The following is a 26,961-nucleotide window of genomic DNA, read 5'->3' as shown; positions in this document are numbered from 1 at the left end:
AATTAAATTACAAAATTTGACAAATAAATTTAATTATTATTTAATAACTAACGAGATAATTTACTTTGAGTGTCACATAAACTATTATATTGGTTTATAATAACAACATATATATTTGTGTCAATTATGCTCACCTTTTTCACCTTGCCAGGTTGCCCCAGCCGCTAGTGTATTTTTCTTAAAAGACATAAACTAAATCACATGTAACGTGTCCAAAAATTGCCCCTAAAGATCAAACTTGAGAGATGCAATGCAAGGAATTGTGTACTTGATAATAAGGATGTTGATATACTTGTGACATTACATCAGACAGTGGCAGACATTCTCTGTATCTCAATGTAGTTGAATTAATTCCCTTTGCCCTACTCTTCCTTTGTCGTGGCTGAATCCGACGTGACCGTAAAGGAACCTTCCTGGCTGGGCTCAGGCTCAGCTCATCATCATCATCATCAATCATCATGGGCAAAAGATAAGGCCACCCATTTACCCATCTTTCGTTGCCACTTGCCAATAATACAACCTATTATTGCTATGATTTTCGAGTGCCATATCAAAATCTGCTAGCCATTTTTAAGGTCAGAAATTATTGTCCATTGACATCTTCTTCTTTTCCTTTCTGCAATATTTAAAACATTTTTCTAGAACCCTAAGAAGTGGGTGGAGTAATTGAGGAGTACTTAACAATTATTTAACGACCTTTTCCATCAAACAAAGGAGAATCTAACTAATAGATACCAATCGGGTTTCGTCAAAGTTTGGATCCATTAGGTTGTATTAGGTAATTTAATTGACATTATTTAACATAATATAAATATTAAAGCATCAGTTGATCGGACACCGTATTTCAAACTAACAAAACCTACAATAAAAAGAAACAAACACGAGTGATCTCGTCAAACGAGCCAATAACAAAATATTTTCATGCTTAAATTAGCAGTCAACCATGATGCCATGATTTTGTGTTTATCATTTAAGTACAAAATTAGTGTAAAAATGGACGTGAATAGTTACCTTACTTTAAAATAAAAAATAAAAATTGAAAAATAAAAATCTGAAAGTACCTGACAACGTGTACATCCACGTCAGACCAAAGTTGTGAGTTATCCATTTCTATCGGGTACCAAAAACAGAAAAATATCTCATCAAATCAAATCTAGTATGCTACGGGCAAGTGGGGGCACCATAAGCAGCTGTTTTTTTTTTTTTACTTTATTCCTATAAACGACTTCAATTACCAAATTCTCCTCACCAAGCGCACGAATAGTCCTCCTTTTTGTGGGTCATTGCAGTGAAATAATGTGGATATTTTGGTCAAAAGGGAGAGGTTTCTTTAGCGTGAAAGCAAAGTCAGAAAGACAAACGTTACTGTTCTTCTGTTGGTCTGATCCCATGTCATTCTCTTGAAAGTCGCAGAAAGGGATTCTTTCTCGTCCTCTGGTCTGGAGTTCGTGTGGGTACAGTTCCTGCAATTTCTTGCTTCTTCTGGGAATGTTGGTCCATAGGAGGGTGATGAGCTGGAGGAAAGTGGCCCTGTCTCTTCAAGCTCTCGTGGCCCATGGCTTGCTCTTCTCCTTCACGCTCTTGCTTGCACTCAAGCTTCAACATGCTCTGCCTTACTCTTGGTGGTCCGTGACTTTCTTCTTCATCCTTTTTGTATTTCAATTTAGAAAAAAAAAAAAGGAATATTGGTATTGCTTTGATCAGTTTGCTTGCTGAGGAAGTGGAAGAAAAAGCAAGAAATTTTGGGTTCCTGGGAAAACTATTGGAAGTTTAGGATTTATTTCAGTTCTCAATATGATGCCTCTGTTTTTCTGTTTTTTTTTTCTTTTTTTCTTTTTACATTGTTTGTGGGAGACCAAAGGTAGCTATTTTGTGAACTTGTGATTAATTGTTGGCTTCGTTGCTGGGTTCAATATCTGAGTATTTAAATTGTTTTGAAGAGCAGATCGCACAGAAATGCTCTAAATTCAGGTGAAGGCTTCTGGGTTCTGTACGAAAATATAAGATTCTTCGTTGTTTGTGTCATAGTTGCACGCATTGACTTTATGTATTCTGATGTCTTTGAGTTTTTTCCTTTTTAGTTAAACTTTTGGTAGAGTTGAATTGTTTTTTTTTTTTAATGTTAAATCACCTCTTAGAAATTTGATTATTTAATTAATATTTTAACACAACTATCTATGATCAGACAACACATCAATTGTTTTAATTGAAATTGGGGATAAACGATAGAGTCAATGCGCAAAACCGTTGCATTAACTATAGTAAAATGTTATATCACTACTTATCTCTTGAAGGTGATGATTTAATAATTTAATTAATAAGTTAACATCTTATCCTCGTAGATTTAAGCTCTTCTAGGAACTGTTTCAAGTTTAGTGGAACCGAAATCTTTAAACTTACTTTTGCTAAAATATTTTGGGAAATGTGTTCAAATGTGGCGGCCAGATCCAGTCAGTGTACTTTCAGGTTAGGCTATTGTAGAAACTTACAGGAGGGGGGGGAAATGGAATTTAAACTAGAAATTATGATTCTGGGATGCCCACCTGAACCCCCCCAAGATGGTGTGTTGCGTGTTCTGAATACTCTGGCCAAGGAGAACTTGTATTCGTAGTGAGGGATTTTTCTGATGGTGTTTCCCTCACTATTTTTTGGCCAAATTATCTATCAATTTCACTCGGTATTACAAACTAAGAAACGTGCTATCAAATATAAATATGGGTTGTGGGAGTCTATGTCTATTTCATAAATTGTTCAAATGCTATCCTGCCATTTCCTGCTGTGTAATCATGCAATGAGGAAGAGGGAAAAATCTAATTTCATTCCATGCAAGACAGCTGCAAACTACTAGATGCATCATTACCTATAATCATATTGAGAGTTGAAGACATCTATTTTCAAGCATGAACAGTTTTTTTTTTTTTTTTAATCCTTTTCGTGTATGTAGGCTGGTGATAAGAATGTTATTAAGTGCTGTTTGCTTTTGTTTTTATTCTGCAGGATCATATTTGCTCCTCTGTGGCTCTTTCATGCAGTTGTAGCACGAGGCAGGTTTTCCTTGCCTGCTCCTTCACCGCCTCATGATCGCCATGTATGAGATACTGTCTCTTAACTTTTTCGTGGATACATCATCTTTATTGAAATAGAATTTACCATATTAATCTCATGGGAAAAACCTGAAGTCTAGTTGTTATATCCAATTATAGTGACAGAAAATTAAACGCTTTCTTTTCATGGACAGTGGGCACCCTGTCACGCTATCATGGAAACGCCATTGCTTGTTGCTTTTGAACTACTCCTTTGTATACATCTCGAGGGCAGTTATGGTACGTAAGATCTGCCCTGACAGAATCATCTATAGATACTACAGGGGCCAACAAATTTTTTGTTTTAATATTAATTAACGTTTGTGAGTTACCTGTGATAGATAAAAATAAGTTGAATTGATCATGACACTCATCTATTTGTCTGTTCAATATTAACTAACATGTTTTTGGACGTCATTGAATATTTAGATATGAACATAAGTAGGTTGGGATTCTTGTTATCATTATTTTTCAGTTGTTCAGACCTTGTTTGTTGATGTTCATGCAAAATTGAATACATTGCAGTCGTAAACTTGAAGACTGTCTTTCTGCCCTTGTTGATATTTGAAATAGCAATTCTGGTCGATAATATCAGGTAATTATCTTTTATCCATCAATAAATTTATCATTTTTGATATAGTTATCTATTCTCTAGTGTGCATTTATTTAAATCATTAAGCCAATACATTGATGTTTAAATTCTGCCACTGTGGAGCAATCCACTCTACAAGAAATTCTGGAACAGAACTACAGAACAATGATTAATTTATAGGAAGAAGTGAGTGATTACCGACCACTTCCATTGAGGGAGACATGCATTTTGTCAACTCTTGCCCTTTCTTATAGTCCAATTACTCACCAAAGTAAATTTTCAATGACTACCCTTTCTATTGTGAAGTTTTAACATCTAGCATAGGAATTTTATTGCTTAATTTAATTAAGACATTATGTTACTTTGGATCATTTAATTTTTAATTCGTTTGGGAAGTTGTTGATAAGTAGAATAGCCCTAAGTAGTTGACGTTTGTCTTTTATATAGGATGTGTAGGGCTTTAATGCCTGGAGATGAAGAAAGCATGAGTGATGAGGCAATATGGGAGACTCTTCCTGTATGTTCTGTAATTCTATTGTCAATCAAAGAATTGTTTTGATGATACATTTCTCTGTAATTTGCATAGATGAATGCTTATCTAGGTAAGTTCTGAGCTCTATGTGATTGGTGATGCTGAATTAGGTGCCTGTTGGCACTCTGCACCTAGTATTTATATAAGTTAGCGGATTACTGGTTCTCATTAGGTTTTATGAGGAACTCCTGTTTATATGGTTATGCTGGATAAAACCTAAATTATGAAAACTTTTTTTTTTTCCTGAGCATTATTTAGTTTTTTAAAACGTGCACTGTTTATGATTTGTGAAATGATGATGGGCCTCACTGCTACTTGATACTGGTTGCAGTGCATTTATGAAAATGAAAGCATAGATTGGAACAATCTTGCAAGAATGTTCAAGGGGTTCAAGGGATGGAATGATAAGATCACATACATCTAGTTAGAGGTGTGCAAACCTTTCCTGATGGTACCTTATAGAAATCTAACTTGCCCCATCTGAAGGTTTGCCATTTTTATTCCAACACCACCCCTCCAAAAGAGGACTAGATATTCCCACTATGGTGGGATTATAATCTACTTGAGACTTTCTGTCCGGCCAACTGGCACCAGAAACCCAATTGGTATATTACATCCCGTCCAGTGTCTTATCCCACCTGTTAAAAAGCATCCGAGGAACAAAGATACTTTCTCTTTTAAGTATCTTTCAGTTTTGACAATATCTTACTTGTTATGATATGTAAAAAAAGGGGGAAAATATTTTTTTTTGCTGATAAGTAAAAATGTTTATTATGAAAGAGAAAAAACAAGGGTGTTTAAAACCATTTAGTTCCATAATAACATTCATTATCCTATGATATTTGAACAAGACACTGACATTAACTTGCTCAAGTAAAGCAACAATAATGATGGAATTGTTTCTGTGATGCTTATTGTGATTAATATTGCAAATAAGGTGTTTTTAGTCCTAAAGTTTCAATACTAAAAAGAAATTATTTGTTTTCTAGCATTTCTGGGTCGCAATTTCTATGGTCTTCTTTATTGCTGCAACAACATTCACTCTTCTAAAGATATGTGGTAAGTCTGTTTCTTAACTGCAATGGTAATTCGTTGTATATTAGCTGAATTTTGTATGCAAGTGACATCTGTACTTGTATCTTTTTATTATTTCATATCAATAATTTACTTGTATTTCAGTTTGGTGCTATGACAAACTGATCCTGTTTAGAAGTTCTAAAAGAAACCAACCTTCTTTGCAAATTTTACTCTACTGTTTATTCCCATTATCAGCTTGCACATTACTGCCCTTAACCTTTCTCCCTTTAGCTTCTTCAATCCCCAGTCCAAAATTCTTTCCCAATCCATTTCAGGAGCACTCTACATATATTTTCTCATTACTTCCATCCACAGTCTTTTTGTAAATCCACATTCAAAATAGAGGTGATCTCTACTCTCAATAAAATTTCTGCAGAACACACATTTAGGGTTCCTTGTATATGCCCATTTCAGCATCTTATCTCGAGTAGCAAGTCTATTTTGTATTGTCAACGAAAGTATAAAAACATGCTTTGTAATTGCACGTGAGAACCAAACAATTTTCTGCCATGGTGATTTGAATCTAATTGCTTCGAAAGTTTCAGACGTATTAAACTTACCTGATTTAGAGGGCATCCAAGATGGTTTATCAAAACCACCAATCTGGATAGAAGGGAGAAAATTTTGTATTGATACTAAATCTTCTAATCTTGCCTCCAAACCCATCGTTTATCAACTAAAACACTGGAGAGTTTTATACATATTCTTAGGATGAACATAACAAATTTTATGGTAATATTCATGATGCATTTATTTTCCTGACCTGATTGACAACTACATTCAGGTGACATAGCTGCTCTAGGCTGGTGGGACTTATTTATAAACTTTGGGTATGATTTATTTGTGTTTAAGCAATGTTTGATGATTGTATATTCTGTTTCTGCTTCTTGAAATAATTCTTGTTCATCCATTTACAGCATTGCAGAGTGCTTTGCCTTTCTTGTTTGCACAAAGTGGTATAATCCAGCTATTCATAGGCGGTCAAACATTAGGGAATCCTCTTCATCTTCAATGACTAGTAGATATCTTAACTGGAATAGAGGCTTAGTGGTCTCTTCAGATGAAGACCGGCACCAGCGTGGAATGTGTAACCTGCAGGACATTGGTGGACATGTTATGAAAGTTCCTTTTGTCACTTTCCAGATCCTTCTTTTTATGCGCTTAGAGGTGAAATAAATGTTGAGAAATTCCTATTTGTGGGTATTCTGGAAGTTCTTTAAGTTGTCCTCATTCATGTTCCTATTTCATTTTCAGGGAACACCATCTGGAGCTAGACATATCTCATTTCCAGTTCTTTTTGCTCCTCTTTTTTTGTTGCAAGGAGTTGGGGTCTTATTTGCTGCATATAGATTGGTGGAGAAAATTGTTCTTTTAGTGCACAGCGACATTTGCTCTGGAACATACTCTGCTCTAGTATCAAAAGCTCGCGAATTTTTTGGATTTTTGCAGCATGGATCGAAGTAATTGTTTAACATTCAGAGGACTTTAATATTTGAATGGGCTGTATTGGATTTTTGGCTGCATAAACGCAAAGTATAAACAAAATGTAACATCTGCCACTTTCTAGTAATTTCTGTTACTTATGGTTCATTTCTGTGAATAGGTTGCTTGGTTGGTGGTCGATCGATGAAGGAAGTCAAGAGGAACAGGCTAGACTTTATAATGCTGAGGTTTCTGGGTAAGTGTATTTCAATACTATAAATTAGTAATGGAATATCTCCATTTAGGCAATCTTCTTTCTGTACTCAGCTGCTCGCTTATCGGAGCAACTTAGAGAGAGCCCTCATTATTTCTATGTTGAGGTTCCAAGGACCTAAATTGGTTGTGTTGGTACTTCATCTTAGTGCATGCTTGTATGTGATTTTTATTAGTGCTTAACATCCATGCCATGCATAATATGGCTTTTAGACAAGCAACTTTCCAACGTGTAATGTTTAATCAATAAACTATATGGTCCACTTTTTCTTATCAGGAAGAAAATCCTTCCCTTCTTTGTCATGGGAAGAAATTATTAAGATTTTTCAAAATTCCTTTGGAGTCAGGAAAGATGATAACATTTTGATTTTTCCTATAAATTAAACTATATATCCTATCATATGCCTTTTGAATTGCTGCTCCTCTTCATGTATTCCGGTACCTCTTGGTATGTATGATATTGCACTTTTACATTGCATAGTTTGTGTAGTCTGAGACTAGTTCTGAGGAATTGAAAATAAAAATTGTTGTTACTGACCTCTGCTTGATCCATATCATTCAGGTATAACACTTTTGCACCTGATATTGTGAAGAAAATGCCTAAACCAGATCTTGTTGAGGAGGTAACCACAATATTATTGCAGTCCCTATTATGCAGGCTAAACTTCTCCCTCTAGTTTGCATTATCCTGTCCAGATTGCAGCATATTGGTTATTTGGTCTGATTAAAATTACACTAGATTTTAAATCTATTTTATACCAATTGACTTTTTTTAATATTGTATTTTCAATCCTTTTCACCTCAGATCTGGAGATTACAAGCTGCACTTGGTGAGCAAACAGAGATTACGAAGTTTAGCCAGCAGGAGTATGAAAGGCTTCAAAATGTAACATTTGGAACCTTGATTGATATTTTCAACTTCGGGAATATGTCAACGAAAATTTGTTGAGTGCTGGTTTGAAAATCTTCAACTTCAACTCCAACTTCAACAATAACTTGCTATTTCTTTTTCAAGTTGCTGATTGTTTACCAAGAATCACCATGCTCAATCTTTTTTCTAGTCAAAAGCATTTTTTGGTTCAGTTCAGATTTAAAACCCTTCCAAATTATAACTATTTTCAAAATTGTTGACGAAGTAAATGTAAGATTGGGGCGTGTATGTAGGTGTAAGAGTATGTATGTCTCTGTGTGGGTGTGTGTTGAGAGAGAGGAGTTGGTTTTGCTAGAATAAATTGACTCATATTGTGGATGCAATCGATTGATATGCGTGGTTTAATACTGTGTTACTCTGTCTTATGATAAGATGGTTTTAAACATTTAGCAGGAAGAAGCTTTTGCTCTTTCATGTTTTTGTCAACTTGTGCATGTATTCTTCTTTCCAATATTTTAGGATCTACCGTGGTGTTGCATAATAATTTAATGATTCTAACAGGAGAAGATCCTATGTAGAGTATGCTTTGAGGAACAGATTAATGTGGTCCTTCTTCCATGCAGGCACCACATCCTTTGCAGGTTTTTCCATTGTCCCTTACACTGCCAACATCCATTTTTACCCATTTATATTGTTCTGTTAATACAAGTCTCCTGCCTTTTCTTCTTTAAGCTGCATATATTAATATGAGCATACTATTTCCCTCTCTCCTGTGGGCATTGTTTCTGTATGTTGTCACCATTTCCTGATTTATTTTCCGGTTAAAATAAGTTCATTTTTGTTAAAAAGCTTTTCCCCCCTATTGCATTTCAGCACATGCTGTGACAAGTGTAAAAAGTGCCCCATCTGCCGTGTCCCTATAGAAGAGCGGTTGCCTGTATATGATGTGTAGTTTCAAGTCAGACTGGAAGGGTAGGGGTAGGGCTTCCACCAATTTCCTACATCGTTGCTTGTATTTTTAAATCAAGCAAGCACTGAGAAACTGGCAGATTTGGTTATTTTGGTCACTTCATGTGAGTGTAAAATATGATGTCAATAACTGTATATATATATATAGATATATATATATACATACATGTACTAGTTTGTCCCGCACAATCAATGAAAGCTCAGCTGTTTTGCATGTCCAATTTCTATTATAGTGTTACTATCGCTTATTTAGTTTAAATTGTCAATGATTATAGTGGAATTGCATATCGGCTTCTTAATGTTTTTTCATTCTCCTTTTTGTTTTCTGTTTACAAAACAAAAACACTAACAAATAACCTAAAACACTTGAAAAGATTAATATGACGTGTGGACAGAGTAGGAAGATTATCTTTAGGTAATTAGAGCATGATAACTTATTTGAAGTCTGAAGGCATAAGTTGTACAATAAATCATCTTACGTCAGATGGGATGCATGCACATGTACTAACAATAACATAACAATTTTATAGACTAAATTGGAATATAATAAATCATCTTACATCAGATGGGAATGGGATGCAAGCACATGTACAAACAATAACATAACAATTTTATAGGCTAAGTTAGAAGAACTTCTTTCAACTCAATTTTGAAGAAATTCCAATCCATTGGCCTACCCCCGATACCAAGCCCAGTTTTGTCCACCAGAACAAGCATGAGCGACTTCGTTCCTCTAAGAAATCACTAGGAATTCAAGATAAATCATAGTAAACAAATTGACTCCCAAATTTTTGAAGTTCTTTTTCCACGTAAAAAAAACAATTGGAATAATAATTAACACTCGGCCCTTGCAATATGATCAAGCGCATGTTGCAGTGATTGCCATGGGTTCAGCCACGGGACTTGCAGCAGTAATTTCACCGTTGCTCATAGATTTGCTGTCTATTTTGACAAGAAAGTCATTGAAGCACTCATCCAAGGTTCGAAAAGTTTCATCAGGGTAGAGAGTTCCCACTTCAATATCTTGAGGGCCATCGATTGTGAAATTAACTTGACAACCCTTTATGAATATATCATGGGTGAATGATGCAACAATGCTCTCAGGTATGCAATTCTCTGCAAAAACATTATACAATAATGAAAATGATTGACAAAGTTGTCTGGAACTAGACCCAGTAGGATTAAAACACGTGTTCCTTGTGTCTTGTTATTGGACACGTGTTCCAATTCCAATGGATTTAGTATCAATTGGATCTGGACGCGAGAATAAATAATTGAAGATGAAGAAAATAAATGAGACCTGCAGCTGCGGCAAGTAGGTCATTTTCAGAGACAGTAACTCGTGGGAGGGTCCTTCCAATCTTTCTTTCCCACAGTGATGCTAGCTCATTGATATTATAAAGATTGCAGGCAGGCCGAAAATGAACATTCTTGTTAAGGGCCCGAATGTCATCAATAGTTTTAATTGTAAATTTTCCAATATCAATGCCGGCAACAAAATAAGCTGCAATAGCAAACTCATTATGTAATAAATTTGGATAAACAAATAAGCATGCATCTTTCCTATTCCTAGCTAGGTTTTGAAACTTCTTTGTCACATTAACCTTTGACTACCAAACACTTGTAAAACTGTTAGGTTTGTGTGTTTGGTTGGTTTCTAATTCCTACTTATGGAGGAATTTTTTATTTGCTCAGGCAGAAAATTGTTGCCCAAGCAAATAGGCCGCTCTCTCATTTTCTGCCCAAATATAAAAGATTCGAAAAAGGTTTTTCGAGGTCCCCATTTATAAAAAAAACAGGGTCTAGAAAAGAAAATAAAAAACCTCAACAACAAACCAAAAAAGAGTTGAGAGTATTTGATAAGTACAGGTTTATATAAACTTCTTGTTTTCTTAAGTCACCATCCATATAATTATATAAACTTATTGGCGAAGGAAGTGACTCAAGCCAACTAATCCGTCTCACTACATATAAATTAGGGTGCCCAAAAAAAATCCTTAATAAAACTATTGGTATGATGATGGACATGTTGGTCATAAAAATGGTACGGTAGCGACATGGGAAAGTGCATCATACACGTGGACATTCCAAGTGAGTAGAGGCAAATTTGAACATGAAACTAAAAAGGACAGTAACCGGTCAAACTAATAAATTAAGATTATTTTCAGTTTATTTAAGTAGAATAATATTTAATTAATTATATTAAAAAAATATTTATATTTTATTAAAAAATGAAAAGACAAAAATATCCTTTAAATATAAATTCAAATCAATGGAGAGGATTTGTTCCCAAACTAACCATCAAAATTGGAGATTTATTTACAAAGATAAAAGGCTTTTTGAAATAGTTATTTTTGGTATCTCAATTATTGTCAATGGGAATAATCCAATCAGAAATAAATGAAGGTCACTTTTAAAAGAAAAGAAAAGAAAGGGTGGGTGATTTTTAAAACCTTATTGGAAGATGTGACAGAGACCGGTCGGTCTCGATCGTGTCATCTCTCACGATTTTATAAGTTTGACTTGTTCAAACCAATGCACTAAAATAACAAGTAGACGACATTCACATCAATTTCTTAGTAAAAGCTAGCAACGACTAAATTGAAGTTTGTGTTGGATTTGGCTTACATGCTGTAGTTTAATCAATGGTCAAGATTAAATTTTTTTAAATCTTTTTTCATTTTTTCTCTCTTATTAAATGCTTATAAAAATAAGTCAATTTTAAAATTTAATCTTGACCGTTGATTTAACTACAGCATACATACTGTTATTTTAATAACAGCATGTAAGCCGGATCCGATTCGATGAACAAAGAGACAACCTTCTAACTTTCAAGTTGTCAGGTGAGAGCCAGTGCAAATGCTTTGAAGTAAGCGGCGATTTTTCATTCGTGTAGAGAAAAAAATTAAAAAATTAAAAATAAAAGTTTTTGTCTAGTGCCTCGTTAAAGGTAGTGGGTAGAAGATACCTTTCTTATAGAATAATTAAAGACCATCAAAGCTGGGTTCTACTAGCTAGTTGGAATTTATGCTATTCTACTTTTGCACTAAATTTTCTATGTTAGGAATTTGTGTTGATTATTAGTGCACCCATTTGCTCAGAAAAGATGCTGGTGCACTCAAAGGACGTACCTTACTTACCTATTCGAGCAAGTAGAATTTAAAGTGTCTATTTTGGGACCGAACAATCTATATACTAAATATAAATGAAACATTTTAAGATCAAAATTTTATTTTATTTTATTAAACAGTATACATTACGTTACAGTTAGGTGAAATAAAATAAAATTTTAACCGCAAAAGTTGTTCACTTCAATAATTATAATAGGGATTAGGGAGAACCGTTGTAGTGAACCAGTATTAATGAGCAAGATACGTGGAAGCATAGATGAGTTACATGTATCTCTCACCTTTGACGCTACCATCACCGTAGATTTGGAACTGATCCAAAGGAGGGACAACCTCGGAAGGGTGTGTGTTGTCGTAGTAAGGCCAAGAAGCAATAGAATTGCAGCAAATGTAAGTGTGAGGAACACCGTACTCCTCGAGCAACCGCCTGATTCTGCGCTTGTCTTTGTACATATTAAGCCCCGGCTCCACCGGATCAGCTCTATCCACGTCGTGTCCAAACTCCGACGGCAGAAATCTCTAGTACACACAAAATATTTAACATTTATTTACCCAATTACGAAATAAATATTGGCGGAAAAACAAAAGAATTTCATTTTCCATATTTAAAATATGTAGTGGTATATATACCTTAATTGTACCGACAGTTTTAATGGCCTCAATTAAGGTGAGCTGGTCCAGTATGTTTGCACCTCCCACGGCTGATATTACTATATCGATCTCATGCTCTTTCAGTATTTTCTCCATGAATTCTTTATCATTAATGAGTCCCTGAAAACATATATTAAAAAAAAAAAAAAAAAAAGTTACAGATTATTATCTGTACATACATATATACGTGCATTAGCGGCGTGTATTATATATATATGTTACACAGAAACAGAGATTTTTAATTACATGCAAGATTATGGCGCCTTTGTCTTGGAGAGCCCTGATGGTGCTCCCCTTAGAAGGGCCACCTCCAACGGAGCCTGGCCGGACGAGAACATAGGTGGGTCGGCCGGCGTCTAAGCTGGCTTCTGCGACGAACTGACCAATGAAACCTGTTGCTCCGACGACGAGGACTCGGCCCTTGGCTGTGGAAACAGAGGCTGAAACAGTCATGCTTACAATAAGTGCCTTTTTCACCGAAGTAAAACCTAGTATTTCTCGGTTAGCACCAAGAGACACAGAGCAAAAGAGTGTGGCGAAGGTATCTATGTACTTCATGTATTGAAGTATGTGTATGCACATGTATGTATATATATAGGGCGGCCCAGTGGGCTTTAACATGTAAGAAAATAAATAATAATTCAGATAATAAATGCCACGCGAATTCAATGGATGAGGTCTATTGTTTCAGCTACCCTTCTTCGAAAGGAACAGGGAATCGGAATAGAGCAGGCCTATTTTATTCTCTCGATGTTATATATGTTGGTTGGTCATGTTTTTAACTGTCCATAATACTCTTAACATGTAAGATGCACAATGTTATCTTTAATAGTTTTAACAATTATTTATTACTTTTTTACTAACCTAAAAATCTGAACATTAATTTTTAAAAAACTCAAACATATTCAAAAAAAAATAAAAAAACATTTCTCTAAAAGATACTTGGTCCTTATTAGAGCAAGTCGAAGAAAATTTCTTTTAAACTAACTTAAAGGAAGCTCGGAAAAAATTTATGTCTACATTGTTAAATGTACCACCTTTAAACTCGGATCATATATTATAAATTATAATCAAAATGATCATTGTCATCTAAAAATAAAATAAAGAACGGTTCAATTGCGTCACCATGTAGGTAGTTGTTTATGTGGTGCAACTCACAAGTTGACCTTTAGCTCACACCCTCTTTTTTTTTTTTGAAGGAAGCTCACACCCTCTTAATTGGATGCCTTTGACTAGCAGCTAGGAACTGAAGCTCGTGCAACTTAAGACAGTCGGGTAAGGGATAATCCAGGCCCTATCACTAAAATGGTTACTTTTTACAAGGTCACCACTTTGAAGCAGCCGATTCCCCATTAATTACCATAGTAGCTAGCTAGACTGGCTTTATAATTATGTGGTAATAATTATAATTGTTACGTGGACAATATTACAATTGTGTAGTGCTAGAAAGCTAATTAAACAAATGAATCAGAAAATTTTTTAAACTAACGTGGCAAAAGTTTTTAAATTAAAAAAAAAAAATGCAATTCTCTCTCCTTTGTCTGTCACTTACGGTTTGTCACGCCAGTTTAAAAATTTTCGAAATTTATTTGTTTGGCTTCATAACACTTCTCATTACAATTTCCTCAATATTTGACTTCCTATATGGATCATGATAAATGTGTTTTTGTTTTTTATTTTCTAATGAATATATTAATAAATAACTTAAAATTCAAAAAACAATTTTAACCTTTACGTGTTAGAATACTTTCCAATAATAATAAAAAAAAACACATGATAATATTTTAAACCTATGGTACGTAATTTGTGTTTTTTTTTTTTTATGAATATACTAATTAATAAATAACTCAAAATTCAAAAATAAATTTTACCTTTACGTATTAGAATACTTTCCAATATATAGAAAACACGTGAAAATATTTTAAGCCTATGATAGTACATATGATACGTAGCTAATACATCTGATCAAACCATATCTTTGACTATATACGTGTTAATCAAACGGTAATATTACTGTCTAGTTTTGCAAACTGGAATGGCTTGTCCTGAAATTCTTTGCCTTGTGTACATTGATGGCCATGTGAATATTGATGAAATCAGCGGAGCACTGGCTGTCTGAGCAGGGAATATGACAAACACAGGACACTGTAATTAATGCTTCACCAATTGATTAGGAAAAAAATTAAATGTTGATGTGCCGATCGACACACATTTTGTTGGAAGGTTTATGCCAAAGCATCTTGTATGATTAACAAAATTAAAAAAGTAATTAATTAAGTACAATCATCATGACATGCAGGGCCCCCGTCGCACAGATGGTCACAGCAAGACATCATTACCCGTGAAACTATCTAATAAAGTCCACCCAATGAGACCAAAAAAGTAGATTTAGCGGATAAAAACTAATTAATTTAATTAAATAATTAAGAATTGAATCATTTATGAGATGCAAAGATGAAACAATTAGAAATATATATTATCCCGTATATATATAGACTTATAAGTAGATTTTGTGATTAAAAATATGTGCACATGAAGGGAGGATTACTACTTTCGGGAAAGAAACGCGGGTGTAAACTCTCTTTTAATATCATAAATTACGAAGACAAAGTTTAATTTTAGAATTTTTGCTATGATATTATGCTAAATTACAATTTATTTTAAAAATTTAAACAAATAAAAAATAATAAATTTAATCATTTAATTAATATATATTTTAATAAAACCGAATACTCCGAGGTTGCATTTTACTTTCTTGCATGCACCATGTAGATCGTTGAGTCTGGTAAGTGTCCTCTACAAACAATATAAGTTAGCCCAAAAATTATAGATCGATTGCAATATTAATTCAGCTCAACTAATTACTAGCGTCTTAAAGAAGGTATATAGCCCTGTGATTTCCTTTTTATTAAAAAATAATTATTTTGATTATAAACGTATTAACAGTAATATGCATGTATCATGATATCTAATTTTTTTTTTTTCTTCTTCTGTGCATTCACATAGATATCATATTATTATGAATAATTTTAAGCCACCACCAAACCCGCAGTCCCTCTCATTTCCATTTATTGAAAGCAATCGTTTGGTAGAAATTAATTTTCTAGAGAATTGCTTGTCATATTGCATAAAAATATATGTTGTTGATTGAATATGATCATATAGATCGAGGCATTAACTAATGATTAATATTAAATTAATGAATATAGTTCGAACAGCCCTACATCAATCACTTATTTTTATCATCCTCAATCATTTAACCAATCACTCATGTATTCCTTCTAGTGATGCAGTTAATTGCACGGTCTAATTCAATCAACAAACACTGCAAAACAAGCAGGGACAGTTGACTTCGATATTTAAGTTAGCAAAAGAAATAATATGACGTTCAAAGGAGAGCTAGGGTTTTATCAAATTTAGTGTATGAATATAAGTATATAGTTGTATCTGAAATGATGATATGTCGTTCCTTCATATAAATAGAGCATTTGTTGGTGAGTTATGACCTTAACCAGTTTTCAACCAGATTCTGTGTTCATTGGTGGGTTATAGTTGGTCAAACTATGTAAGTTTCTCCCTATGTAGATTATAGAATCAATTGACAAGAGTTAAAAAAAAAAAAAAAAAACAAGAAGAAAATATTTAGATGTATTATTTTAGGTAAGACCAAGTGCCACGACAATGACGACATATATGCACCTATATATGACCTAACGTTGTTGAGTGAGTATTCAACTTGTCAACATGCACCTATATATGACCAAACGTTGTTGAGTGAGTATTCACCTTGTCCAGATATCATGAGGGAAGTTTGAAACTAATAGAAATCTTTGACTATAAAATATTTCACAAATGATTTTCAAACCTAATTAACCTAGAGGTCACGTGGATCTTTGGACGTCGAAGCTTCGAAAATTTACAAAAAAAGGTGAAAGTCTTTTTCATCAACAAGAAAAAGGTCAATCATGACTCCAAAAATGCATGCGTGGAGAATTATGAGAATTAGCTTCAACTATCAGAACTGTGTTCTGGACCAAACATAAGGATGATTGCTATTCTAAGTGGTTTTTGGATACTTACAAGTTATAATCAAGTTTATGTATTTCTTTTTTCTCAATTTTCTTGCACAGTTGGTTTTGGACAAATCACCAACTCAAGTAGGATTCCATCGTTTTCATGGAAAATGAAACATCATCATGGGAGAAGGATTTGGTCCTTAATTTGGACATACATATCACAAGTTAATTACTAGGAATCCTTGTTGTTTTTGTTTTTTTTCATGGAAAAATCAAGCATATCTATTATGTGAATGATTGATTTTCCGAAGCCAAACACACGCTAATTAAGTTTATATTTTAAAATACTTTACACATGTAAAGGCTTACATTTTCTTAGGTCACTTATGAGTGTGTGATGTTTACCACCGCAGAATGACTTTCGAAAAAATGCTTCAGGTACTACAAGTTTTATTATAAGTTGTTTATATTGATGGACATATTATAATTGGTGAAATGATTAAGAGTGAGGAAGAGAAAACGTGAGGAAGTCACTAAAAGTGAATTTTTGGTTTGATCAAGCGATTAATGATGACACAACCATCATATTTCGCCTGGTTTGATTGTCATAGCCACCAAAAAGAAACAAAAACAAACCCATGTATATGGGAAAAAGATCCAATATCCAGTTAATTATATTTGACGAGTATTTTTATCTTTTCACTTTTTGATAGAAACAAAAATACCTCTCAAATATTCTCCAATTCAAATAAACTGGGATGATCATAATTCATGTATATGCTATCTATTGTTGGATTAAAATCTACTGTTATTAGATTATTTAAATATACAAAAATTCGGATAATTTAGGAGAGGGCATTGCAGGCCAACATGCTAGAGGCAAGTGAGCCCGGTAACTCTCGTCTTTTAGATTGCTTAATAACAAAAGATATCCATGCGTTGTGTGCAAGGGAAAACAAAATCTCACAATTCACCTAACAAAAGCAGGCTTGCAGAGACATGTAAGCAATGTAGCACATGGCCGCCTCCAACCAGATTAAATCCCCGTCACATAGAGAATAAAAATGTATTAAGTAAATAAACTCAACAAGAAATTGGGATGCTTGTATGGTTGCCGAATCTCTTAAGATCCTTCAAAGTATAATAATATTTAGATAGAGCCAGTTTTTTTTTTTTTTTTTTTTTTTTTTTTTTTTCAATGAAACAGATCAAGTTCATAACCTCAAAATCTTTTCAAATTACGATTCTACTCCAATAGTTTTTTCCAGAGTTTCAAATAAGATTCACATTTTTTATTTTTTATTTTAATAGATTATAATGACGTCTGGATGAATTTATTAGGGTTAACTGGACGGATAAGAATCCTCTCTATTTCATGTAAAATTTAAATGAGTCATTTCAATATCTAAATTAAACTTCACTGAATGGTAAATATGTAACTGTATCATTTATTTTTAAATGACATTATACCATATACACCGTTAATGGTGTATAAGTTGCCACGTAATTGATTGATTATTTTATTAATCACATGGCTGCCTGGCTATCTCACCAAATTAGTTAGGTTAATTAGTTTGGCTTTGGGTTAATGACATTCATGGAATACAAAAATAAAGTAAAGAAGATAAGTTTTCAATTTGATTAAGATGCACATATAAGAACTTCGACTGAATCATGTATGAATCAAAACTAGACAAGATTGAAATTGTGTCCATTGCTAAATGATCCTCTTGAGAGGCCCAATAGCAATAATTCCACAAAGCTTGGGTAAAGGAAGACCCTAGTTATCTACCTCATGATACTAGCGGTAAAGCAGCAGACAATACCTTGAAAACTGTGCCTATAGGTACCATTAGAATGAAAAAAGAGAGCATTAGAGAGAACCAAAAAGAAAAAAAATCACATTATTGCCTCTCGAAAATTTTGCGACATTCACCCTCGGCCCTCCTTCCCAAAAAGAGAAAGACGAAAAGAGACAATAATGTATTGTAGAGCATAGAAACCTAAGTGGAAGCCTCAAAGCTACAACGCCCACTAGCCATTTGGCTGGTGACTGTTAAAAAAAGCATCATGGGACAAAGAGGGAGAGAGCAAGCACTCAAATGCCTCTTTGGGGTTCAAGGTCAAGACATGAACAGCCCTCTGTTCAAATTTAACTGGAAGAATGAGAGCACAGAGTGGCTCTTTGATATTTACAGGCCTGATCCTTGTTGCTTGAGGTGCCTCCTCCAGGCTCCAGATATGGCTCTAGCCTTCAATGTATTTCTTGAGATGAGCCCCGCAATTCTTTAACTCATGGGTAAGCCTAGTATTCTCACTGTCACATTATTACAATGCCTCCTTGAGATGGAAGGTCTTAGCTAGCTCCCTAGCATTGTCATATTCATTGAGCTCAACCAGCAGCTTTTTCAATCGCCGGGCAAGTCCACTAGTCTCACTCTCGGTAATTCCCATCACTCGCTTCTTCTCCAATGTCTTTCCAAGCAACAGCACGTAATCCACCAGTGGTTGCAACCTGTGGCTGGACGTTAATTTATTCAAAAGAAGAAAAAGATAGGAAACTTAGCATTCAACATGCCTTGGAGACAATCTGATATTAAACAGTAATAAACTCTCATTTCACAAAACACACTGGGTCAGGTTACCTCAAGATTGGAATGAAAGGCACCAAATAGATTATACTTGTTGGACATTATATGGTAAGTAAGAGCATTCCAAAAGAGGGCTACAAAGTTTGAGACTTGGGACTAAATTTTCTACATCCCATTTTTGGATTTATTTTCTCCGTTTCCTTTCAATTTTTCACACCACACCTAATCGGAACTTGATCCCCGAACTTTAAAAATCATGAAAAAGGCAAGAAACAAGTCCCTTAATCTGGGACTATAGTGACCTGAACAAGAGCATGACATTATTGACAAAACTCGTAACAAATTGCTACGGTGCAACACGGCGCTTGAGTAGCCACATGCTGTGACCATACAGTTGCAGTAATACATGAAATCATGCAAGTAATAACGTATCTTACACATGCAAAACTATTGTTTCATCCACCCTTTTCTTTCCTTACTCTTTTTAGTTTATGCCCAAACCTTAAAGGCAATCCAAAGACCTACAATACAGCATACTGTTGCAGTTTACGACATTAAGGCTAGGTTATTAGGGAATCCTCAAAAAATGCTCTGAGGTATTAAGGCAACAGCAAAGCAACTAACACCGAGGGGACCCAAAAAAAAACACTAGGAAGAATGTTAAAAATTCAGATAAATAATAGAAGAATGACTACACAAAGCAGAAAGTCACAGAGCGACCCAAATCCATCACCATTAACCACCATTTAAAATGTTGATTAAAAACGCAAAGGCACCAATATAAGAATTACTTAACTCATGCCATACAAAACTCCTACCCAAGCAAAAGTTAAATGAGGAAGCCAATCTCAAGGAGGGAGTAGTGCAACCAGGCTAATTCAAAGGCAAGAGGAGGATTATTATCTGTACCTGCGTCCACCCGTGACATTTGGCCCTGCCCAGACCCCAAATAGAGCAGCAATGATCCTTTCAGTTCTTGTGATTGCATCATGAACATTTGCTGTAATGCTTCGAACATGAGGTAGCACTTTTCCACACAAAAGCTCATCTAGAGCAAGTTTCTCTATTACTGGCAAAGCAAAAATGTCTTTCCACAAGCAGATATTCCTCAACAAACGAACAGACATTCCAAATCGATATGCTGCGACTCGTGCAGCACCCGGCACAGCCTTCAATACAAGTGGGCTCCACGTTGGGACCTATGAAATGGAATGTTGGGAGAATATATATAAAGAGCAATTGAAGTTAATATGTCATTGTCTCTTGAACTTATAATCAAAATAACAGAAAAGAAAAAACAATATCAAATAATTAAATACACATATTACATATCCTCGCATACATATGTATGTCTCATATACTTCTGTGCGCGCGTATGTGTGTGCATGCACTTGTGTCCATGTTTATGTAAACACCTTTAAAAATGAGAGTTTGATAGTTCAAAAGATATACCGTAAGATTAGCAACAGCCTCAGCTAGACAAGTGCGAATAGCAGCTAATAAATCTGAAAGAGCCTCATTGGAAGCTGGAACATAACTCGTAACCAGGCCAGTGGCATTAACAGCATTTTTCGTCTCTCGTGTGCTGAGCATGTCCCAACAGTGGACAATTTCATGATGCAAAATAGGAAGTGCTACCTTTTCCACCAGTTCAGGGACAAGATTAGCATCAGTATCCTCAGATGCAAAATCACTTCCATCGGTCGGCAGACCATAATTAAATAACACCGAATGCCTGAAGAAGTAAACAATTATTAATATAAACAAACGATGGAAGTAAACAAGTAGTTATAAAAACACATATCTTTGTGTGCTTTTGTGTTATTTTACCAATGAAAGTCAGTGTGGATAATGCCTCAACCAAGCAAGTTTAACCAACCCAGAGAAGCAAGTCTCTGGAAAAGTTCAAAAAAATTGGAACTCTTAAATTAGTAAGTTGTTGGCCAAATACCATTTCATATCAAAAAAATCTACATCCTCATGAAGTGGGTCCCACTTCAACAGCTCCAGTCTCACGTACGGAGAGAAGATAGCAGGGACACTTAACGACATGTAAGCATCACGATAACTTGATGAATAATCTCTCTTCCATTTTTCAAATCTTTCTTTGACAGCTGAAAGTTGGGAATATTCCTCAGCTGCATCACTGAAAATTTGATCAGCAGTCTGGAGCAACAATTTTCGGTGATGCTGGTATGCTGTACTCTCACTATCACTCTCATCCGAGCTTGACTCGCCTTCTATTCTTTGATTGGAACTATCCAGTTCCATGGATGATATTCTCTTAGAATTGAACCTAGCTTTCCTGCGCTCAGCCCTCCGCGTCATATCCATACGTTTCTGCAGGTTTATGTCTCTACCAAACTCATCTAACATCGCTGGTAGATTTGTTTGCTCTCTTACAGTAGCAGATGCAGCCTGTGCTGCACTTCTGGCTGCCGCAATCATTTCAGCACTGCTACCTCTTTGACTGAAAACAGACATTGCTGCACTAACAGCTGCTTCTACCTCCATCAGTTCGTCATCATTATCAGCAGCCCTTCTTTCCAAAATAGCTGAAGCACGTTCTTCATGAAGCTTCTGCATCTGCTCTTCAAGCTCCTCTATATAGGGAGCTTTATCCTGAAAGGGAAAACAGCACAACAATAAATACAGATAAAAAAGCAGGGCCCTGCCAAGTAGTTTGAGGCATCATCAATCAAAAAGCATGACAGACAATGTTGTTTGAGATGGTTCGGTCATGTTCCATAAAAGCAAATGACAACAACAGTGAGGTTGAATGATATATGCCAAGTAGGAGGAGACACTACACGAGGAAGGATTAAGACAATGTGGATTGAGGCAGTGGTGAAAGATAACATACATATGACCCAGGATGGATAAATGGGAAAACAGGATCCTGATGATGACCAAAAGTACTTAGGATGCAAGGTTTGGTTGCTGTTGTTGTTTAGTATCCCAGTAATTCGATAAGTGATATGAGCCAAGGTCTAAATTTTTTTTTTTTTTTTTTTATGATGGGAAACTCTCCCAAGGTATGGTCATTTCGTGTACTCACCCCTTAAGAGCAAACCCTAGACCCATGCATGCGCGCCCCCCCCCCCCCCCCCCCCCCCAAAAAAAATACACACACGGATCGGGTAAGACTCAGCTTCGCCGAGCGTGGCTCCAAAGAATTGTTTGCACCTAGAAGGATTCAAACATTAACCCTGATACGGATGCTACCACGTCCAAGGCCTTCACCACTTGGGCCTCAATACTTTTCCCTTTTTCTTTGGGCATTTATACCTGAAGTTCTACAACCTACTTAAATTTGAAAATTTGTCAAATCAGTATATCGTCTATATTTATATAATATAATCAAATATGCAATATGTTTTAAATCATTCCTAAACAGGTTTAGTTTACCTTACACCTTCTAGATCTAATATATGACTTGTAGGCAAAGTCATGAATACCATTCAGAAGGCATCCCAATCATACAAGTACAATTCTGATCGAGCAACCTTTTTCAAATATGTCACTATGCATTGATTTTGGTTTTTTATTAGTTTAAAAATAAATGATAATAAAAAGACGTAACTTTAGTACACGGGAGGCATACAAAAAAAAAACGCAAATCAAACTCTGCAATTACAAAGATCTAAGAAATTCAAGAAAGACAAATAATGGAATCCCCCAAGTGTCTCATGAAAATAGACTTCAATCTAATTATTTATAAATCCAATCATTGAAAGTCATAGCATTCCTCTCCCTCAAAATAGTGCACATGAGACAAAGTGAAATGTCATTCCAAATTGTACTCCGGAGTTGCGCCTTTTTGTATTTTAATTAAATTGTGATTTTTTATATATATATATATATATATATTGTACTACTCCGGTCTTTACTAAAACAACCTCTTCAGCACCTCATTAACTCCATCACCAACTTAGACATATCCCAAAAAATCCCAAATAATGAAAAAACTAACAATCATAGATCTCTTGGTACCTCAGAATGAAGTGACATACCAGTAAAGATATTTATGGAATATGAGAACCTTAAAACCAGTATATAACTACCATGTTGTAAGAATTCTATTTAGAAGGGCCGAACACACTTATACATAAATGCAAGACATGTGCATTTAACATTTGTCATCTTGTACAAGACAAACATAAAGTTGCAGCATACAAACATGCAGGACACAAATAAGATGAATTATTACCTTCAAGAAGTCACATATAACAGAAACATAATGACGAAGCTTTTGCATAAAGATAAACTTCTCATTGGCATCAGATAGAGACTTTTCAAGAGCAGTAATATTCGAAAGTGAGGCAGACAAATCATCGTCAGTCTTTGCCAGTGACATGATGGTGCTACCATGAGATTCCTGATTTAAAAATAAATAAATAAAGAAAAAAAAAAAAGAGAGAGTTTTAAAAGGATGGAGTTATATGCAAACGTTAGAAGCATAACATTGTTAAGATATGTCATGCCAAAACTGAGTTTCATGCTCATGAACAATTTTACAAGATATAGGCAAACACACACACACACACACACACAAAATATATATATATATATATATATAAGTGTGTGCCAACACCAACAACCCATTATGCAACGAAATAAATTAATTTAACTTGAAAATGAAGGCACCCCTGTAGCAATATGTTAACTCAATACTCCAATTAACCGGAGGAGGTGTCTACCAGCTAGGTCCCTCCATACATTGGGTTTTCATCTTCTTTTTTTTTTTTTTTTTTTTTTTTTTTTCAATTCCCCAGTATATTATTCTATAAAACAATTCACTGGGTGCTATTAGCATGCATCTGTAAAACCCCATCTGTTGTACCAGTTACCTAAAATTGAAGGCCTCGCTGTAGCAGTTTTTGAACTCATTACTCCATGTACCTAGAGGCATCATCCACTAGTCAGTTCCCTCCATATATCGAGTTATCTTTTTCTTTCACTTGAAGTTATAATTACTCCATAAAACTATCCACTGTGCGCTATTAGCATGCATCAATTAAACCTAATCCATGGCACCAGCTGCCAACACAAACTCTGCAGACACCTCTGACCATAATAGAGATCACTTCAGCAGTAATTGTTGTATTGCCATTTATGACTGAATGAATATTCAGCAGCTACAAATGAATGCCTATGATTTGGTTTTGCAGCACATGCACCTATTGGGTTTGAACACACAACCACACACTTCATCCCATTCTCAGTTACCCTGAAGTTCAATCGTTTTTGTCTACTGAGATGAAGTAACAAATCACTTCCATGCTCTTTAGTAAAAATTTCTTGCTTCCTGAAAATCCAGCTAAAACCTTCAAAAGCAATAGAAGTTGTTTATTTCCAGCAGAGTTTCCATCATCCATTCACCTGCACAGCTAAAGGTTCCAGTGCCTATCTTCAACCTATAATAGGCTTCAAAAACCATCGCAGCTCCTCTTAACTGCTCATAACTGCTGATAATGCTCATAATTAGGTGTTACTTGTAAAGAATTAAATATCAGGATTTATTGTTGTGATTCTGATGTTATCACTCATCTACAGGCCAGATCCTAAGTGTGTTTGCCAAAGAGTTTTGAGATGAGAAATGAGAAGGGAATTGATTGATGTGATATAAAGTAGAAACGAGTTTTAAATATTTTGTGAGAAAAAAGTGAATAAAGTTGCTTGTTAATATAAAGAAATGAGGTTGACTTTTTTAAGAGAAATGAAAAAAACTTTTTGTCAAACAAACCCTGAATCGAACTCCTTAAACGTTTAAGAAAATCTACATTTTTCCCAACAAAAAATAAAGGTGCCATGCATTCTATTTTTAACAGCTATTTATTCTTTCCTAAGATTCTACTCTTAAACTTATATTTGTGTGGTTCTTTCTTCTCATATGCATGAAACTCATAAGAAATAAATCAATTTTACTCTAATCAGAGCAGCCACAAAAATAACTAATGAAATCAAAATGATACCAAACTAAACACAAGTCACAAAGAACCTGCAACACATCTTTATCATTTCTTATCAAACTTGCAAGAAAATGCTGTAAATCCTTGCGTCTAGGATGCTTTAGCATATATCCCAAACAAAAAGACTATACTAAATATCTAAACAATTTCCCAGGTTCTATTTGGGCAATGGGATAAGCATTCCATACCTTAAGCCTCCTCACACTCTCCTGTAGAGCTTTCCTTGCAACCTCGGCTTGTTGCGGTATTGACATCAGAGCATCCAAACCTTGCGAGGCTCCAATTGCGCAGCCTATACTCGCCGCTCCCACCGCACTGGGCACGGAGGCCGGATAAACAGAGTTATGCTGCTGCAAACTGTGAACCACTGGAACAGTAGCAGTGACAGCTACTCTGCTAGTCCCATCGTCCATTCTCTTCCCCAACCCCTTCCGGAACTGCTCCTCCTCCCATATCTTCTCCTCCTCGTCCTCATCCTCTTCACCGTTCTCGCTATCCTTCGCGAGGTGCACACTCGTTGCCCTCTCGTCGCCGTCGTCGTCCTCAAACACGCCCTTCTTGGTCTTCTTCGTTTCCGTGGACTCGGTCTTCTTCTTCTCCCCAAACATGGCGATTCGGCTCCGGAACTCGGGCTCCTCGTCGCTCAGTCCCTCGGCCTCGCCGTGATTGCTGCCTCCGTCCAACGAGATGTAATCCGGTGCGGCCGCGCGCGATTTCCGAAGCCGCTCCCGCTTCGCACGTATCGCTTCGATGGTAGCCTGATCCGGAATCAACGAATCCTTGGGTTTTCCGATGCCCAAGGAAACGAACCGGGCCTGCGCGTCGAGCCTCTCTCTGTTGTGTTCCTCGTTGTGGTCGTCGTCTTCCGATTCGCCGTCGTTTCGCTTGAGGGTTTGGGAGATAGCGGGTTGGTCGTCATCGTCGTCGGGGGGTTTGAGGAGACCTTTGAGGACGATGGCGGGCTCGGTGGAGGAGGGGCGAGAGGGGGCGAGTGTTCGGGTGTTCTTCTGGAGCTGGAGGAGGGCCTCTTTGGTATAGGTACCGGCCTGGGGCTGGACATTGGAGGCGACAGAGGCGGAGGAGTGGGCCCGGCGGTCGGTGCGGGAGGTCACCTTGTGAGAGGATGAAGAGGAGGTGGAGAGCTTGGTCGGACGCTTGGAGGAGGAGGAGGTGGAGCGGGAGGGGGTTAGGGCGTCCTCGTCGTCCGCGAAGCTCAGGAGCTTCTTGGGCTTAGGTTTTGGAGCGGGGGTGGTAGTCTTGGTGATGACCTTGACGTCGTCGTTTTGGTTGTTGTTGTCATCATCGTCGTCCCCGGCACGGCGGCGGAAGTTCCTGGCTCTAATGCTGCTCATGGCGGGGGTGGGGGGGTATTCACTCACGATTCAGTAGTCGAACAGATTGGGGGAAAGGAGCGGATTGGAGAGGAATGTTGGACTGTTTGGGTATTAACTTGGATACCGGGTTCAAGTCGGTTTAGTAAGAGCGCGAACGGTTTAGACTTTAGAGCATCTCAAAAAGGCTTGTTTCGCGTGCGATTTTTTTCTATTGTACTCGATCGGTTGAACTTAAAAATTGCGAATATCAATAAAAAAATAAAAATTTGCATTATGTTTTGGTTGTTAGAATAATATTAAATTTAATAATAAAAAATCTAATTAAAAATATATATATATATATATTAAAAAAAAGAAAAAATAATAATAATTGGAATGGTTTTGAACCACCCCTAAGGGGTGGATCTCTTTAGGGGTGGTTCGGCCACCCCCTAAATATAAATATTTTTT

General features: G+C 35.9%; 3 protein-coding genes across 4 annotated transcripts; 1 reads left to right on the top strand and 2 right to left on the bottom strand.

The window, feature by feature from the left end:
- Window positions 1–1,356: 1,356 nt before the first annotated feature.
- Window positions 1,357–9,035, top strand: LOC132184192 (Transmembrane Fragile-X-F-associated protein). The gene is made up of 14 exons (XM_059597727.2): window positions 1,357–1,625; window positions 2,998–3,088; window positions 3,239–3,323; window positions 3,609–3,678; window positions 4,123–4,192; window positions 5,197–5,266; window positions 6,069–6,114; window positions 6,202–6,451; window positions 6,539–6,744; window positions 6,888–6,962; window positions 7,542–7,602; window positions 7,785–7,865; window positions 8,412–8,491; window positions 8,724–9,035. The coding sequence occupies exons 1-14, from the start codon at window positions 1,489–1,491 to the stop codon at window positions 8,800–8,802; spliced, it is 1,401 nt and encodes a 466-aa protein (XP_059453710.2). The 5' UTR covers window positions 1,357–1,488; the 3' UTR covers window positions 8,803–9,035.
- A 289-nt stretch (window positions 9,036–9,324) lies between these two features.
- LOC132184662 (leucoanthocyanidin reductase) lies at window positions 9,325–13,144 on the bottom strand. The gene is made up of 5 exons (XM_059598379.2): window positions 12,845–13,144; window positions 12,578–12,718; window positions 12,229–12,466; window positions 10,120–10,323; window positions 9,325–9,935 (listed from the first exon to the last, which is right to left on the bottom strand). The coding sequence occupies exons 1-5, from the start codon at window positions 13,049–13,051 to the stop codon at window positions 9,679–9,681; spliced, it is 1,047 nt and encodes a 348-aa protein (XP_059454362.2). The 5' UTR covers window positions 13,052–13,144; the 3' UTR covers window positions 9,325–9,678.
- A 5,125-nt stretch (window positions 13,145–18,269) lies between these two features.
- Window positions 18,270–26,636, bottom strand: LOC132183822 (GC-rich sequence DNA-binding factor-like protein). 2 transcript variants are annotated; one of them, XM_059597265.2, is made up of 6 exons: window positions 25,366–26,636; window positions 23,416–23,583; window positions 21,157–21,827; window positions 20,658–20,940; window positions 20,115–20,404; window positions 18,270–19,135 (listed from the first exon to the last, which is right to left on the bottom strand). In XM_059597265.2, exons 1-6 carry the CDS (start codon window positions 26,527–26,529, stop codon window positions 18,943–18,945), a joined length of 2,769 nt encoding a protein of 922 aa, XP_059453248.2. In that variant the 5' UTR covers window positions 26,530–26,636; the 3' UTR covers window positions 18,270–18,942. The 2 variants fall into 2 exon arrangements, with proteins under 2 accessions (XP_059453248.2, XP_059453249.2); XM_059597266.2 differs by having other exon boundaries at window positions 18,270–19,129.
- Between the last annotated feature and the right edge of the window lie 325 nt (window positions 26,637–26,961).

The sequence above is a fragment of the Corylus avellana genome, chromosome 7 (assembly GCF_965113065.1).
Source record: "Corylus avellana chromosome 7, dhCorAvel1.hap1.2, whole genome shotgun sequence".
Lineage (NCBI taxonomy): Eukaryota > Viridiplantae > Streptophyta > Magnoliopsida > Fagales > Betulaceae > Corylus > Corylus avellana.
The sequence above is the reverse complement of the archived record's forward strand: the minus strand, read 5'-3'. Positions and strand labels throughout refer to the sequence as shown.

Coding starts and splice junctions, on each gene's coding strand:
- LOC132184192 (XM_059597727.2), top strand. CDS start 1,489: ATGTTGGTCCATAGGAGGGTGATGAGCTGGAGGAAAGTGGCCCTGTCT. Junction 6,745..6,887: donor TTTTTGCAGCATGGATCGAA/GTAATTGTTTAA, acceptor TTCTGTGAATAG/GTTGCTTGGTTGGTGGTCGA. Junction 7,866..8,411: donor AGTATGAAAGGCTTCAAAAT/GTAACATTTGGA, acceptor TGATTCTAACAG/GAGAAGATCCTATGTAGAGT.
- LOC132184662 (XM_059598379.2), bottom strand. CDS start 13,051: ATGACTGTTTCAGCCTCTGTTTCCACAGCCAAGGGCCGAGTCCTCGTC. Junction 10,324..12,228: donor CGGTGATGGTAGCGTCAAAG/GTGAGAGATACA, acceptor TTGCTATTGCAG/CTTATTTTGTTGCCGGCATT. Junction 9,936..10,119: donor CCTACTTGCCGCAGCTGCAG/GTCTCATTTATT, acceptor ATGTTTTTGCAG/AGAATTGCATACCTGAGAGC.
- LOC132183822 (XM_059597265.2), bottom strand. CDS start 26,529: ATGAGCAGCATTAGAGCCAGGAACTTCCGCCGCCGTGCCGGGGACGAC. Junction 20,941..21,156: donor GATTTTTTTGATATGAAATG/GTATTTGGCCAA, acceptor TTACTTCTTCAG/GCATTCGGTGTTATTTAATT. Junction 20,405..20,657: donor AGGCTGTTGCTAATCTTACG/GTATATCTTTTG, acceptor TCCATTTCATAG/GTCCCAACGTGGAGCCCACT.